Source organism: Callithrix jacchus, chromosome 5, assembly GCF_049354715.1.
Source record: "Callithrix jacchus isolate 240 chromosome 5, calJac240_pri, whole genome shotgun sequence".
Taxonomy (NCBI): domain Eukaryota; kingdom Metazoa; phylum Chordata; class Mammalia; order Primates; family Cebidae; genus Callithrix; species Callithrix jacchus.
The window spans coordinates 49,631,235-49,647,534 of NC_133506.1; the positions used below are offsets into that span (position 1 = coordinate 49,631,235).

At 42.9% G+C, this 16,300-nt stretch overlaps 1 protein-coding gene across 1 annotated transcript in view; it reads right to left on the reverse strand.

Moving 5' to 3' along the window:
* The window catches only part of LOC100394515 (putative polypeptide N-acetylgalactosaminyltransferase 8), a 35,987-nt gene extending 20,048 nt beyond the window's left edge, over positions 1-15,939 (reverse strand). The window contains exons 1-4 of the mRNA XM_035298973.3: positions 15,438-15,939; positions 10,832-11,129; positions 4,384-4,550; positions 456-639 (exon numbers count right to left, since the gene is read on the reverse strand). Coding sequence (XP_035154864.2) covers positions 456-639; positions 4,384-4,550; positions 10,832-11,129; positions 15,438-15,663 — 875 coding nt within the window. The 5' untranslated portion in view covers positions 15,664-15,939. The remainder of the gene's footprint in view (positions 1-455; positions 640-4,383; positions 4,551-10,831; positions 11,130-15,437) is intronic.
* Between the last annotated feature and the right edge of the window lie 361 nt (positions 15,940-16,300).

Genomic DNA, 16,300 nt, shown 5'->3' on the forward strand with positions numbered 1-16,300 from the left:
ATTTATATTACTTCTTGAATTTACGTTATCTCTTGATTCTCCCTGTTTCCAAAATGATGCTTCTTTCCTGTCTGATTCTCCACATTCTCTAAAGAACATAGCACTCTTTATTATATCGTGTCATTTCAGGGCTGCAGAAAAATCTTTAAAATAAAGACTAATCTATTCATCTTTACAGTTAAAGATACAATGTCTAGTTAAGTGAAGTGACTTATTCAAATTCACAAAGTATTTGACAAAGTCAGAGTTATGATCCAACTGTCAATACTCTCCACCACGCTACTTCTCTTAGCCAAGCAAAATGCCTGCATAAAAGCATGCTCTTTTGGAGTTTCCCTCTGTTCAAGGTCTGGTGCTGACTTTCCCTATGTCCACAGTATCCTGTCTTGTGTTTAATACACGCCCAAGACCTCCTCTCTGCCCCTTCCAGAAGAATCAGCTTCCTTGAGCCTTACCATCCAACATTGACTTCAATGTGAGCATCCAAGATGGCGACCACGTCTGCTGTGGCAGCTTCCCAGCCACTGTTGCGGGCTTGAGCAAGACCTTTCCTCTCGGGGTGCCGTATTATTTTCAGTAGTCCTGGATACTTCTGGTTGTAAAGTTTAATCGTCTCATTCAAGTGTACCTTTAGTTCTCCTGTCAACCAAGTGCACACCTATAGAAATCCTGAGTGCAATAATCAATGTGATACAGAAGTTTTATACTATTCTATAATAGTGGCTGGACTATATCCAGCATAAAATGGGCACTTTGAAGAGTCAACTAGAAGAGTAGTATTTCCCCTGTGCCTGCCTCTCTTCTTCCTTTCACCTGAAGTGTACTGTGATCATTCCTAATTTCCTTTCCCTCACAGTTAAACTATCTTAGAATGATAATACTGCTTACTATGTGTCAGGCACTGTCACAGGTGCTTTTTAACATTGAGAAGTTCTTGACAGAATGAGTAGGACAGACCTAGCCTAACTAAGGTACCATGGTTCTCCTGGGCTCTGGCAATCCTCTGCCTTGGCCTCCCAAAGTGCTGGAATTACAGGCATGGTGACTCATTGTCACCATATATTGTATAACCTACCATATTTTGTAGATTGTATATATATACATACAATCTACAAACGTACCAGATATTCAGGACCCTTCCAACTCTAAATTTTTATGACTGTAGATTCTGAGTCACCTCCTGAGAAATAATGCCTATCATATAGCACAAAAATTAAGGATGCCTCAACGGGCCTTCTGAAGACAACCTATGCTCCCTTCCCAGCTTGCCCTCCTACTGGTCTCTTCCCCAAACCTGTTATTTCAAGCTGGTCAGCTCAGGGTGCTTCTGTATTCCTCATTTTTGTTCATACCATTCTTTCTGCACTCCCTAGTTCTCTACCCCAACCCAGTTTCTGAGTCTTCCTTCCTTTCCTCTGATGTCTCAAATCCTACGAAGCCTTCAAGTCCCGATGCAAGCCCATCTCCTCCAGAAATCCTCCTTAGATCATCACGCCCCCCTCTCTGTGCTTTCTGATGCTCACTGACAGTTCACTTGGTTTGTCACACTATCTCTACACATTGACATATCTTTCCACAGGTTGTCTTGCCTCATCAATTAAGATGGAAACTTCTTGAACTCTCTGACATCCTCTTCCCTGCCCAGTGCTTGGCACATGGTAGAAACTCCACATGTAGCTGTTAATTGTGTAATTTTCCTAAAATTAGGGAGAAAATACAGCATTCCATCTACCTTGATATAATTTCTAAAAAGCTTAGATCTCATCTAACATTTAACATTCGAGCTCAAAATATTTGTGTGATGTGAATAAAGCTTAACATCTAGGGAAAGACAGAAAAGAGGCAAATCTCTGGTGCTGGGTTGTAGCATTTCAAAAGTACTACAGATAATACTGAGATAGGTGATAGGCGAGGAGCAGAACACTAGCTAGCACGTAATGGGAACAGGCTCTCTCCTGAGCCCTTTACACATGATTTAATCCCAGAACTGGTCCTACCAGGCAGACACCATTATTTCCTGATGTTACAGATGCAGAAACTGAGGTGCGAAGTGGTTGAGTCAGTTGCCCCCAAATTCACATGGATAGTGAGTTTCTCTTTAGACATGCATAGTAGAGAGTTCCATTTATTTTCCTGTTTAACACAAAACAGATATTTGAGTTGTGCTTGGTGTAGGCCCAATTTGGCTGGTGTTTTCCTGGTCAATGAGAGAGACTCTCTAATTCCTGTCCCTGTAACACTGGAGAATGGCAGACAGTCTTGTGTGACCATCCAAACAAATCATCTCTGTGGAAAACGAAAATGGGCTTTAGACCCAAAGAATGTGTTATGATGGAGTGCAATTTAGAACAATAAGAAAGCTTTGGCTTTTCTTTATGTGTCTACCCTGTATTTTTTTTTATTTTGTTGTTCCACAGGAAAAAGTCCCAAATTAAGTCTTATCTACATCCCATCAACATAGAGGTATAAGCTGACTGATTTTTTTTTCACAGGAAAAGGTATCTTTCACAGTATTCCAGCTCAACCACTGCAATTGCCTCATGAAGACCCTGAGTCCCAAAGAGGTGAGGGGACTTGCCTAAGTGTCTTCAGAAGCCTAGGGCAGACATCTTTCTAATCAAGCTCCTATTTTTGGCTTGGAAAACCAGGTGTGCAACTTGTTAACAGTCTCCATGCCCAGAAATGAATGAAATCTGTCTCTTTTCTCTGGTTTTCAGTGGAATTTTACTTTAAGAATTGTACCTTCTTATTTTTGTTTAGTTACATTGGAAGCATAAGAGAGGAAGATCTGCAAAGGATGAAGATAAATATTTTTAGTGTGGAAGTCTAAAAAGGAAGGTTTAAGCAATCATTTTGTTTGCTCTCTCCTGAGAGACAGGTTGAAGGTACAATAACCTATCTTGTACTTATAGATCCCCAGAGAAGGAACATAATCTGCCTCCAAGGAGCTGCCACTCCATAAACCTTATAGTCAGAAATTTTTTCCTTACTGCTAGCCCAAACATCTAAGTTTTCATAAGTTAATTCTGCTCTCTTTTATTTGTTGCATAAAATCAATAAAACTAAGAGCCGACACTTGCTGAGAGGCTACCATGTGCTAAATGCTAAATGCTTTACATAATTCATGTTTTTGGTTTTTTTTGTTTGAGACGGAGTCTCGCTCTGTCACACAGGCTGGAGTGCAATGGCGCACTCAAGGCTCACTGCAACCTCTGCCTCTTGGGTTAAAGTGATTCTCCTGCCTCAGCCTCCCAAGTAGCTGGGATTACAGGTGCACAGCACCACGCCTGGCTAATTTTTATATTTTTAGTAGAGACGAGGTTTTACCATGTTGGTCAGACTGGTCTCAAACCTCGTGATCTGCCCTCCTCAGCCTCCCAAAGTGCTGGATCACAGGCGCGAGCCACTGCGTCCGCCCATAATTCATGTATTATAAAAGGAACATAGTGATTAGAACTAGGGCTCAGAACTTTGAAGTTTATGGTCAAATCTCAACTCTGTCACTTACCATCTGCAGGATATGGAATGAGTTCCTTGATCAGTCCATGCCTTAGTTTTGTGCATCTGTATAATGGATCAAAAAGTGGTTCCTTCCTCATAGGGTTGTTATAATGATTAAAATAATTAACACATGTAAGGTGCTTAGAACAAGCAATGTTAGCTGCCATGATTATCTCATTTAATTCTCACTTAGTTCATAAAACAGTTATTATCAACATTCATATTTTGTGTATAAGAAAACTAGAGCATGCAGTCGTTGAGTTACCCAAGGACGTAACTCTTACAAAGGAGAAGCCGGAGTATGAACTCAGAAAGTGAGGACTCAGGTCCACTGTCTTCCACGTCTCTTCCTTGGGTGGGCTAGACTCAGGGCAGGGGGCACCCTGTGGGCAAGAGCCGTTGCCACTTTGAAGAGTCAGCACCCAAAGCTCTCTTTTCTCCAGGCTTAGTGATCCAGGAAGAACAGTCTATTCCTCATAAGGAGCAACTCTAAGTCCCTTCCTGGCATCTAGGGTCCTCCTCTAGACTCTGTTTCACCCCACAGGCTCCTTCGTGGTAACTGGGAGGGGCGCAGGTAGATTTGGAGGCACACAGTCCTGGCCTAACTCTCAGCTCTGCCACTGGCTCACAGTCCAATTTAAGCACACTATGTGATCTCTCAAAGTCTTAGTTTCCTCATCTGTGTAACTGAGATAACTATCCTCTGTCTTGACTTTGCGAGGATTAAATGTGGCTAGCACAAATAGACCCTCAACTAATGATCTTTTTATTTTCCCTACAAGAGAAACCCAAGGTGTCCTAAACTCTAAGCCAAACCTCTTTCCAGCCAAGCACAGATGACAAGTGACAATTTTTACAATTATTCTTTATCATGTTGCTCACCATTTGAGCTGAAATCATCCACCAAGATTATTTCCTTCAACCATCGAGATGGTGTCCGGTTGATGACACTGGTGATGGCCCGTTGTATAATGGACAGAGCTTCATCCATGAATATGAGAATGACACTGAGGGATGGGAGTTGGGAAGGATACATCTTCTGAAGACACCTATAAGAGATCGTTTTTATAACCATATTTTTTTAATTACTGAAACACTGCTATCCAATCTTTCCCTTCACTCTATATGATGTTATATCAACCAATTCATCCACCTCTCAAATTCACTGGAAAGCAAAACTCTTAGTGGCTTATCACAGTAGCAAGATTTTATATTCATTTATGCAAAGTTCTTCTGTTATGAGGATAAACCATCTTGTATTAATCTTTACTAAATGTTTCCGTTTGAACATTCAACACACTTCAAAAGGAATTCCCATTCCTCTCCCGCGCCCGGATTAGTTTCCTTGCTGGCAGCCTTTTTCCTGTCATTGCCACAGCCCTTTTAGCATGTTCTCAGATCCCAGTTACCTTTGACACAACCATCTACTTCACCACCAGAGACAGGTGGTAGACTGCTCAGAGAATTGTGCTTAACACATTTTTTTAAATCCTAGCCTACATTTTTATTAAATGCTTACCATATGCTAGGCACTGGTTTACCCATTTTATAGCTTTATTGGGGTTTGATACACAAAAACTGCACATATGCACACACCCACAATACCAATATAAAGGTAATAAACTTATATATCAGTTCCAAAAGTTTTCTTCTATATCTTTGCCCATTTTTAATTTGTTTTATTATTGAGTTTTATAAGCACTCTTTATATATTCTACATTTCTTATCAGATGTATGGTTTGCAAATATTTTCTCCCACTCCATGGGCAGTCTTTTCACTTTCTTGATGGTATTATTTGCAGCAAAAACAAAGTTAGTTTTGATAAAGTTCAACTTTTCAATTTTGTTTCACTTATGCTTTTGGTGTCATGTCTGAGAAACTCTTGCCAACATGCTCTTTCTCAATATTTGATGTTTTTCTGTTTTCGTTTTTGTTTTGCTAAGAGTTTTATAGTTTTATCTCTTGTATTTACATCTATGACCATTTTGTGTTAATATTGGTGTATGGTGTGAAGAGGGATCCAACTTCATTATTTTTCTTCTAGATATCCATTTGTCCCAGCACCCATTTGTTGAATAGACTATTCTCTCTCCATTGCATTGTCTTGGCACCTTTGTCAACAATCACTTGATCATAACTTTAAGTGTATATTTCTTTTTCCCTGTGTAAAAGGGTACAGGGAGCTAAAGTTGGGTGTTTTCCTTTCACCATGTAGAAAGCTAAAGCAGGCTGGAGTTGAATATTCCCCTTCCTCCAGGTAAGTTAGTGTCTTAGTCCATTTTGCACAACTCTAACAGTATACCGGAGACTGGATAACTTGTAATGAACAGAAATTTATTGGCTCATGGTTCTTGAGGCTAGTAAGTCTAATATCAAGGTGCTGGCGTCTGGCGAGGGCCTTCATACTGAGTTATAATACGTCAAAAGGCATCACAGGGCAAAAGGAGCAAACAGAAGGATGAAAAAAACAAGAACCCAGTCCCATGATAACAAACTCACTCTCATGATAATGAAGTGGTAAGAGCATTACATTAGCCCATTCACAAGAGCAGAGCCTTCATGACCCAAATACCTCTTCAATGTCCCACTTCCCAATACTATTGCAATGGCAAATAAATTCTAATTTGAGTTTCAGAGAGGACAAGCATTCAAACCACAGCAGTTAGGCTATCATAAAACCCCAGCAGGTTAGGCTCTGGCAAAATAGTTTCTCTTTCAGGCAGACCTTGTTAAGAAGAACAGAATAATCTGGCAAATTTCAAAATGGTTCCTTTCACCTCTTCCTTCCCCTCTCCCTCCCAGAGGCAGGAGGAGATTTTTCTCTGATATTTACTGTGAGGATCTGGTACAGGTCCTGGAGGTAAAATGTACACAAGTGTAGGAGCCCCTGTGACTGTGTCTCCTTGGAGTGTTTAATTCTCAGACTTGTCCTCAGTTCATCAATTTTCAGTACAGGTTTTCCTATCCAAGCACTGGTTCCCATAGCTTCTGCTGTGGTAAAGTTGTGAGTCTCTGTATCCATTTGTCTGTCTTTCCAATTCTGGGGGGAGCACTTTGCCCTGCAATGTCCCTTCTCTAAAAGACCTGAGAAGAGTTTATTTTTCCATTTTTTCTGCTTTTTACTGGTTATTAGGATAGAGTTGGGACTTCTAAGCTTCTTAAAAGCCACAGCAGAAAATGAAAGTCAAACTCCTCATTTCTATTACTGTACTTTTCAATTTTAGAATGATCATTTGGCATCTTTTTAAAATTTATAAGTTTTTATTGGTAGTTTCTGTTTCATGAGACATTGTCATTATAACCTTCCTTTAATGCTTTAGACATGGCTAACTTTAGTTCTTTGAATATATTTATAATGATGGCTTTGAAGTCATTATCAGCTAAGTCCAATATCTGGGCCCCTTCTAAAGTCTGTTGCTTTGTTTTCTCTTGTGCATGAGTTACTACTCTTTCCTGTATCTTCGTATGTCTCATAATTTCTTATCAAAAATTCATTATTTTAGACTAAGTGCCTAGTCACTCTGTATATAACCCAGGAGTAGATGTCATTGTAATTTGCTTGGTTGTTCATTTATTCTGTTACTGATTTGGCTGAACTAATGTGCAAAGTCTACAAAATCTATTTCTCCTGCAGTGTTCAGCCTTTAATGCTCATGAGCTCGATCTTTTTTTTTTCCTTGTTTGTCTCTTTTAGCCTGGTTACCTAGGGGTTGCTTCTAGGTCATCATAAATTACTTACTCATCAGGGATTGGATTTAAAGCTGCTTGGTTGATTAGATTTTTGGATATATGCGGCATGGAGGCTGTGATCACAGTTCAGGGAGTTGACAGTTTGACCGACATACTGGTAGCTTGGATTTTTTCTCTGTGATAACTCCTAAAAGAGCACAGCTGTAGGTATGCACATAGTCTTCCAGATTACCAGGGATGTGCATGATTTTATTTTTCATCCTGACTTCCCAGTAGTTGCCTCTGAGTCAGAGCAGTTTATTGTTCAAACAGTATTTGTTCAGAAGTTGGGCTTAAGCCTCTAGTGCCAGTGAGGCTTCAGCTGTTTGCTGACAGATCTGTGTTCTGGCTAGCAAATGGTTTTTAGTCTTCCCCTCATTCTACTCTTGCTGTTCCTGAGCAAGTTCAGTCTGGTGCTTGCACACAAACTTCGAGATCACCCAGAAATGAGTGTGGTCCGAGGGGGACTCTTTTGGCAGTCCTTTTCCCTGATTCTTCCTGGGAAATTTCTGGTGGTTCTGCCATTTGGCTTGTTGCTATCAGTACTATGGAGCTATGAGCATACTCTTTAATTTTCTCCACCAAGATCTCTATTGTTTCAGACAATACCATTGGGCGTGGAATTCTTTATCATCTGTTCCAAATAAGGTCAGTCCCTAAAATAGAGCTGGGGAGGTTTTCATTCATCCTGCCTTTCCTCCTTAACAGAACTTCTGCACTACTGCACAGGAGCTGGAAGTGGAGACAGAAGCCCACTTCTAGAATGACACCCTGCTCTACAGGTAGATGTGGGCTGGAGGGAAGTAGCTGGCAGCCCCGGGAGCTCCTGGCCTTAGCTTGTGCATTCTGGCATGGAACTTCCACAGTTGGGGAAGGGGCAACTGGAGCCCAGTGTTCTTGGACTCATGCACATGGAATTGAAATTTCACCCTATGAGTAGAGGCAAAGTGGAAGAAAGAAGTCACAATTGTCCCTCTCAATCCCCTCCACTAGGAATAAAGCTTTTGCATTCCTAGTGGAGGAAGGTGAAGATGTGAAATGTGGGTGGCCTGCCCTTCCTGGGGTGATACTAAGGACCCATGGATGCTAGGACCTGCAGGGACAGGAAGCCCCCTTCCTGACCACAGCCACCCAGAGCAGAGAACCGTGAGTAGTTTCTGTAAGACAGTGTGAGGGTAGGTGGGGGGAACGAGTCATGGCTGCAATACCACAGACTCCTGCTGTTCTTAGGATATTTAGTAGGTTTTCTTGAAAGAATGTTTTTCCATTTGCATATTCCCTTAGGACGGTTTATAAAAAAATTTAAATAATTATAATTTTATCCAGTCAAATAGTTGTTTTGCTAGGGAAAGAAAATGTTGCACTCAACACTTTGCTGCTCTGGAAGGAAGCCTCCATTCACACATTTTTTAAAAAATTTAAAGTAGTTGCCAACATATGAATCCAGATTTATTATCTCTCTGACAAACCGAATATTTATCTCACTGCAACCACTTTTCCAGCAGATAGCCCCTGCTCTGTCCAGAGCCAGGGCTCTGCAGTTACAGTGTAGCTCATGTTTACCCATTCACCATTGCCTTCACCCCAAACTCTCACATCGTGGATGCTGGTAGGGATTTGAATTGCACCTCTGAAACTGCAAGGGGATTTTAGGCAAAAGCCAAAATGCAGGTGAATGCCAGGGACACAAAAGGACACACAATCTTTGGAGAACTGCCCTGCTTAGTAGTAGAGCCAAGAGATATGAGGCTTGACAGACAAGAGGGACTGAACATTGGAAGCTAGGAAGATGGACTTTACCCTAGAGGAACTAAAAGATTTTTTTTTGAGACAGAGTCTCACTGTCACCCAGGTTGGACTGCAGTGGTATGATCTTGGCTTACTGCAACCTTCACTTCCTGGGTCAAGCGATTCTCCTGCCTCAGCCTCCTGAGTAGCTAGGATTACAGGTGTGCACCATCACACCCAGCTAATTTTTGTATTTTTAGTAAAGACAGGGTTTCACCATATTGGCCAGGCTGGTCTTGAACACCTGACCTCAAATGATCCACCCACCATGGCCTCCTAAAGTGCTGGAATTATAGGCGTCAGCCACCACGTAGGGCCTAGACTAAAGGATTTTAAGCAAAGGATTGGTATGATCACATCATCATTTTAAAGAAACCATTCTGGCTGCCATGAGGACGACAGAAAGTAATCAGCCACATGTGAACACCATAATAGGGTGGGAAGGTATGAAGACCTCACCTAAGGCCTACCCTGGAAAAAGAAAGGAGTGAAAGGAAGATACTTTCAACCTGATTTCCTCATCACTCATTACTCAAATGTGGTGGGCAGATGGAAGTTGGAGGGGCAATACTAGATCACAATGCTTCTCAGATGCCAACAACACCAGCACACAAATCACTTGGGGATCTTGTTAAAGGGCAGACTCTCATCAGTAGATCTGAGCAGGGTCTGAGATCCTGAATTTCTTCCAGGCTCCCAAGTGATGCCAGTGCTCTAAGAGTGTGGGACAGTAGTGAGAGAAGAGGCAGAGTCTCCAGAAAGACCTGTATTCACTCGAGCTGCAGCTGTCACTTTCTATCTGCATGATCTCTTTGTGCTTCTCTTCCTTTTCTTATTTGTAAAATGGTGAGGGTGGTGGTGGTAGCAGTAGTAATCCTCATATCATAGTGTTATTATGAGGTTCAAATGTGGTAATGTGCAGAAGTGCTCAGAATAAAAGAAGCTCCATAAAGGTTGTCTGCTATTCTTACTACTTTGGTGGTTATTATTGTTCTTGTTGCATTATTACTTGGACAATGGCAACATTCACTGAGCTAGGAGCTGTAAGAGGAGAAAAAAAATTGATAAACTTAGCTTTGGCCATGTGGAGTCTGAGATGCCTCTGAGTCACACCATGGAATTCCCTGGCAGGTCGCTGCATATGTGGTTCCAACTTCCCTCAGAGGAACAGTCTGGATTACAGTCCCGTGGATTTGGGAGTCATTGCCATGTAAGTGGTGAATTAGTAAGTGGATAAAATCACCTTAACTACCAGCAGAAAGGAGCCTTGGAATAAAGCCCAAAGATAATCAATACTTAAAGCACTGGCAGAGGAGCCTGGAAGAGATGAGCTTTAAACTTTTTCAAGCCTAGTGGCAGTTCTTAATGTCTGGTACAAGATGGTTATCTAAGAAATCTGTATTCAATTGAGAGTAAGAATCGGTGATTATGTTAAATTAAAGACTGATTAAAATTCTGCTGAACTTCTCTTTCCTCTAATTCACATAATCACATCAGTGACTTAGATTTTCTTTCCTCCACCAGTTCCTGTCCATCTTTTGCATATTCTTGGCTATATTTTAAATGCTTTTACGACACTTCTCTTATCCATACCTGCATTTTCTTACCCACTGTATATCAATCAAAAGAGTTAGGAGTCGGTTATCTTCTCTGAGCTGTCATTATAAAATGAATTAAAAACAAGAACTTTGCTCAGCCACGACCCCTTCCCCACCAATCCCTCACTCCCCCAACCTTCAATGTTCACTGCTCCCAAAGCTCATCCTCAAATCAAACTGAGGTCACTGAAAGCCCACACCTGGTTCCTCCCACCTGTTGTCTCGAGTGTCGGGGATGGTGCGATTGAGAGGCAGCTGGTTGCTGAGGTACACATTGTAACCAAACCTCCGGAAAAGGTCCTGGGCCTTTATCTGCTGGGCCTCGGAAAGATCCTCACCCCAGTGCCTGAAAAGTTGTGAGTGAGGGAAGAGTTTAACTTGGGTTTTGTGCTTCTTTGTCTCATTCACTGTGGCTTCCACTGCCTTTAGCACAGGTCGTACTTCATCTTTCACTCTCTTCAGTGTGGTGTTCACATTTTCCTGTTGCCTCAGAGCCAATTTCACACTTTCTTCTGCAAATGAAGAGGATGGGGGTGGGAGAGAAAACATGTCAGGCCCTCGTCAGTTACCTGGGGATTCCTTTCCATCCTAATTTCCTTCAAATGGTTTACTCCCTACATCTTAAAATTCACAAGCTCTTGTCTCAGAGGATGTAATATATCAGGGAACTTGTCCAGCCATGCAAGGCTGTCCCAGCAAAGTATGTACTAGATACATCTCTCCCTTTAGCCCCATCAAAACTCCTCCATCCCACATCTTCAAAGCTCCTGGAAAAACTGACTCACTATGATCTCAGAAATAGGTGGAAAATCAGCTAATTTTTTTCAGTGAGGCCCGAGAACCACTTACATCAAATCATCTGTTGTGATTTTTTAAAAATGTGGATACCCAGGCTAATCTCCAAATCCACTAAATCAGAATCTGAGAGTCACGTGGGAATGCAGATGGGAGAAATTACAACAATCTGCTTTTTGGCCAGGCGCAGTGGCTCACACCTGTAATCCCAGCACTTTGGGAGGTAGAGGCAGGCAGATCAAGAAGTCAAGAGATCGAGACCATCCTAGCCCATATGGTGAAACCCCGTCTCTACTAAAAATACAAAAAATTAGCCGGCTGTGGTGGTGCGCGCCTGTAGTCCCAGCTACTCGGGAGGCTGAGGCAGGAGAATTGCTTGAAACAGGAAAATGGAAGTTGCGGCGAGCCGGGATCAAGCCACTGCACTCCAGCCTGGCGATAGAGCGAGACTCTCTCTCAGAAAAAAAAAAAAGAATCTGCTTTTTAATAAAACCAAGGAGTAATGCTTTTTATAGTAAAATTTAAGAAACACTTACTACACCCTTAGTGTCTAACAAAGGCAAATCTGCTGTAACCACTGCCACCATCATCCACCCCTGCCCTGGCTTCTCGTGTGTTTGATTTATGAGGAACTTCAAAATTGGAGCTGTCGTAGTCTTGCAATTTCCAACTTGCATGATCATAAGAATGTCCTCAAAAGCTTGTTAAAAATACAGAATCCCAAGCCTCCCCTACAGATTCTGACTCAGTTCTAGGATAGAGCCTGAGAATCTGTATTTGTAACAATTGCTCTAGATAAATCTAATTGTCGCATTAATTTGAGAAACACCGCTTAACACAAAAGAATGAACAGAAAGTGATAGACCCAGGCAGAGGATGTTTTACACAGAAGACATCCTCCAGGATCCATGACATCATCTATTATTTACCTCACCTTTCTACCCAGTAAGATTTGTACTGGAGTGTCTTATCATATGCACCTTGAACTCCCTCAAGCTCAATCTGTGAACTCAGCAAAAAGGAAGAAAAAGTAACCATTTTAGTGTTTAGTGATTATGACATTCTTTGGCACTAAATCCCACAATGGTGATCAAGGATTTCTGACACAGGATCCACTTCGTTCCTGCTAATCTTCCCCTAAACCCACACTAAACTTCAGCCAGACTGACAGGATCAACTTCATTCGGTTCAGCATCTTCCTACAAGCTAGAAGAAGGCATTCTTCTTTTCTGGATGATTGTAACTCAGGGTCACCAGCTTGGTGAGGGGACAGCCCCATTTTGTGAATTTTCTCTGGGTAGACGCATCTCATGCCACAGCACATGGCTTGGCAAGCAGAATGTGGGCTGGATTTCAGATCCATATGCAGCCCCCAAGAGGGAAGCAGGTAAGTCCTATAACTGGGAGGAGAACATGTTTGTAAAGTGACGTAAGACTGGCCCAAAAAGAAGGAAAAGGAGAAAGAGAATCAACTCTCGAAGAGGTTAAGACAAAAAGAGGATAGTCAAAAAACTTGGGCAAAAAGTAAATGGTAGATCTGTCAAAGGAGGCTCATGTGAACACCATGCATATTTGCTCGGGTAGAAAAAAGAAGTGAGAGCATACTGCTTACAGTGTCCCGGATGAAACAGTATGGTTATTCATACTTTTCTGTCCTAAGCATACAGGGGTCGCAGGGTGGAAATGGGTTCTTCCTACCTCTAAGCTCCTCTGCATTCTTCCTTGGGAGATATCTGATGTTCTCCTTCACTCATGGCTGTCAGTAGGAGCTGGTTTGGACTTGGACATCCTAAAGTCAATTTAAGGAAATGCATAATCTGGTAGTATGACTACAATGTCACTAAGACACCCCCATAACTTATATTGAAACCTTCCAAGCCCCAAAAGGGACATGCCCAATGACACTGCCCTGATGGGGCTTTTATGAACCCTGAGGGAGGTTCCAGAAAACTGGCTTGGAGTCCTTGATCCCTCCCTCAATAGGGATATAATTATTATTGTTTGCTTTTGCTCTGGATAGCTTGCATGATTCAACCAAGCATACTTATTGACTTATGATTTTCTTTCATCTTCCTGGGATCCTGGAGGCAATGAGCAAACAGGATGAAGGGGAATTAAACAGGCTTTAGCTGCAGGAACCTCTGTGGGGAAAAGAGCACTGGGGATCTAGAAACAAGGCCTAGAAGACTTTCTGAGGTTCATCTCAGGTGGTAGTGAGTCTCTGACATCACATCACTTCAGAGAAAATAAAATGTGGGAGCACCAAGAATAACAAGAAAGGTCTCTGCAAAGAAGGAAAGAGAACTAAACCAGATGGCTCTGGCTGGCTCCTCATGGCACGCTGTGTCCTAGCTGAAGGAAAGAATAGTGGGGCTGTGGGTAGAACTCCTGCCATCTTACGGCTTGAGGAGGCTAGGCCTTGGGAAAGGGTGAGTCCTGGTGTGGCCTGGGTGCTCTGCCTAGAAGTGAGGGTGGCGCTGGGGTTACCACCCTAGGTACACAGGCATTCTCCTGGGGAAGCTGCACTAAGCATATTTGCATGAGCAATGTCCAACCCACCCAGGTAAGCCAGGGCTTGTGGAGCTGACAATCCTGTTTCCTCCGCTCTCTTGCTGGGTATCACTCTTCCCGTCATTCCTGTCTGCCTGTCTTTTTCCCTCTCTTTCCTAGACCCACCCATTCATTTATTCATCTATGTAACTTCTATGTATGAATAGAAATGAGTAGTGAATGAGACGTTCATGGAAACAGCCCTTATGAAACTCGCTTTCCGGAAAACTGTATCAAAATAAAATATGATGAGGCTTATGAAGGAGGATGTAGAAGGTGCTATGGGTGCATTAGGCCTCCTCCTCTCTCCTTTTATTCTCTCCCCTCCTGTGACACTTTCCTGTGTTTTCTTCTTGTCTCCATACAAACTCTTTCCCTCTTGTTCCCTGGATTCTCTTACTTCTCTGCTCCTTTCCTGTCCCATCCCTTTTCTCCTCTCTCATCTGCCTTCTCGCTTTCCCCGCTCATTCCCTGATCGCTTCTCTTGCTTGTTCTCTTCTTGCTTTTCCTTCCACCCATCTCCCAGCCTCACCCTGAACCCTGACAGTGCTCAGTTCTCATTTTAAAAGGCACTTTCCCCAACTCAGCCCTATGTGCAGACACATCCCTGCTCACACACAAAACACCTCCCCATGGGGTTCCAGCATTTGATCCCTGTCACCTGGGAGCAGGGGGAAATTGCTGCTTCCCTTGTTTGAGTTGGATGTGCAGGCAAATAAATTCAGAGGCGCTAGAGTTCCAAGGTAAGCCGGAATCACAAACAAACCCCGGAATTTGTTGAAATCTTACCCTTAACTTTAAATGAAGAGGTTAGAATTTGGCACTAGCAATTTACAGATCACCTTCTGCATATATTTCACCACCTATCATCATTGTTGTCCTCATCTCCATTTACAGACCAGGAACCTGAGGCTCAGCGAGATAAGCACTTGCTCAAAGTCACACAACCACAATGGCATATCAGGATTCGATCTTAGGTCCCCTAGCGAAGTCCTCATTAGTTCACCATAGGAACACAGAGCAAAATGGAAGTGAGGGCTTTGCCCCAGAGATTGCCACCTCTCTTTAGCAGCCCCTACCACACATAAGCCTAAGGTCAGGCCTGTGCTAGACATTCCTTGGGATTCTTATTCTGTCTCTTCACCTGCATACATGTATACATATGCCGGCAAAGAGACAGAATGTACATGATGTGTACAAGCCCATACACGCTTACACACATGCATGCTCACTTCCCCCATACTGCTTGTTCTAATTTCAGCTTCTACTCACCTCATTCTCAATACTCGACTCCCATTTGAAGGCACAGAAATCAATGAGCAACTGAGATGAAAATGTGACCTCTTACCCATTTTTCCCTCCACACCCCTTTTTCCTAAGTGCCCCTAACCACACACACACATACACATGCACACACACATACATGTGCGTGCACACACACACACACTCCTTCCAGGTTAGTGCTGTAAACTTACTCAGATGCTGCAATTCCACCTCCAAGTGGGAGAGTCTCTTTATGACTGCCACGTGGCGCTCAGACAGAGGTAAAGGAAGCTCCTTGTGGAGACCACCCATAAACAGGTTTTGTAAAGTCCCCTTGGTAAAAAATACCAGAATGAGATTGACAGCAATGGCCAGAGTCAGCCCAATACAGAGGGCTTTGGGGAGTTTTCTCCAAAACATCTTCTGCCTGAGGCTCATCTACTCCCTGTGGGACTGAGTGCATCACTCCCAGTGCAGGTTAAGAATCAGGACCAGCCTAGATTTGTCTCCACGCAGCTGCATAAATGACACCCTGCCTGCTAGGCCAGATATTCTCCTGCCAGGAACACTATTATAGCTGCCTGGCTTCTCCCTGAGCAGCGTCAGGTGGAGGAGTGTGCGTGGCAGCTGCCCAGCGATACATAAGTCACCTGGACACACCTTGTACTGTCTCAGAAGTCAGAGGACTGTTTGCTCCTGCAGCCAGTTCAGGCTGCCTGGGTGAGAGGCTTTTCTCTATATATATCTATGTTTGTTTGATTTTTAATGTTTTCTCTCCTTGAAAAAAACACCTGGGAGACTCTGATAGGCCATGTGAGATCTGGTCCTGTGGGTATAAGAAGGGGGGCAAGGATCTAAGGTGTCTTTTAACCTAAGTCCACACAGCTTTGGACATAATGGTAGGTGTGCAACAAATGCTTGTTCCACAGACTTAAGGAGAGACTTTCTTGCTAGCTCTTGAGACCTCACTGCCTAGAAGCAGGTGGAGAAGAGCTGGAGGCAGTTCCCAGGGGTTGAGCCTCAGGAGATGACCCTGGTTCACAGGTCTCTGTCCTTTGCTTGTCCTCTGCACAAC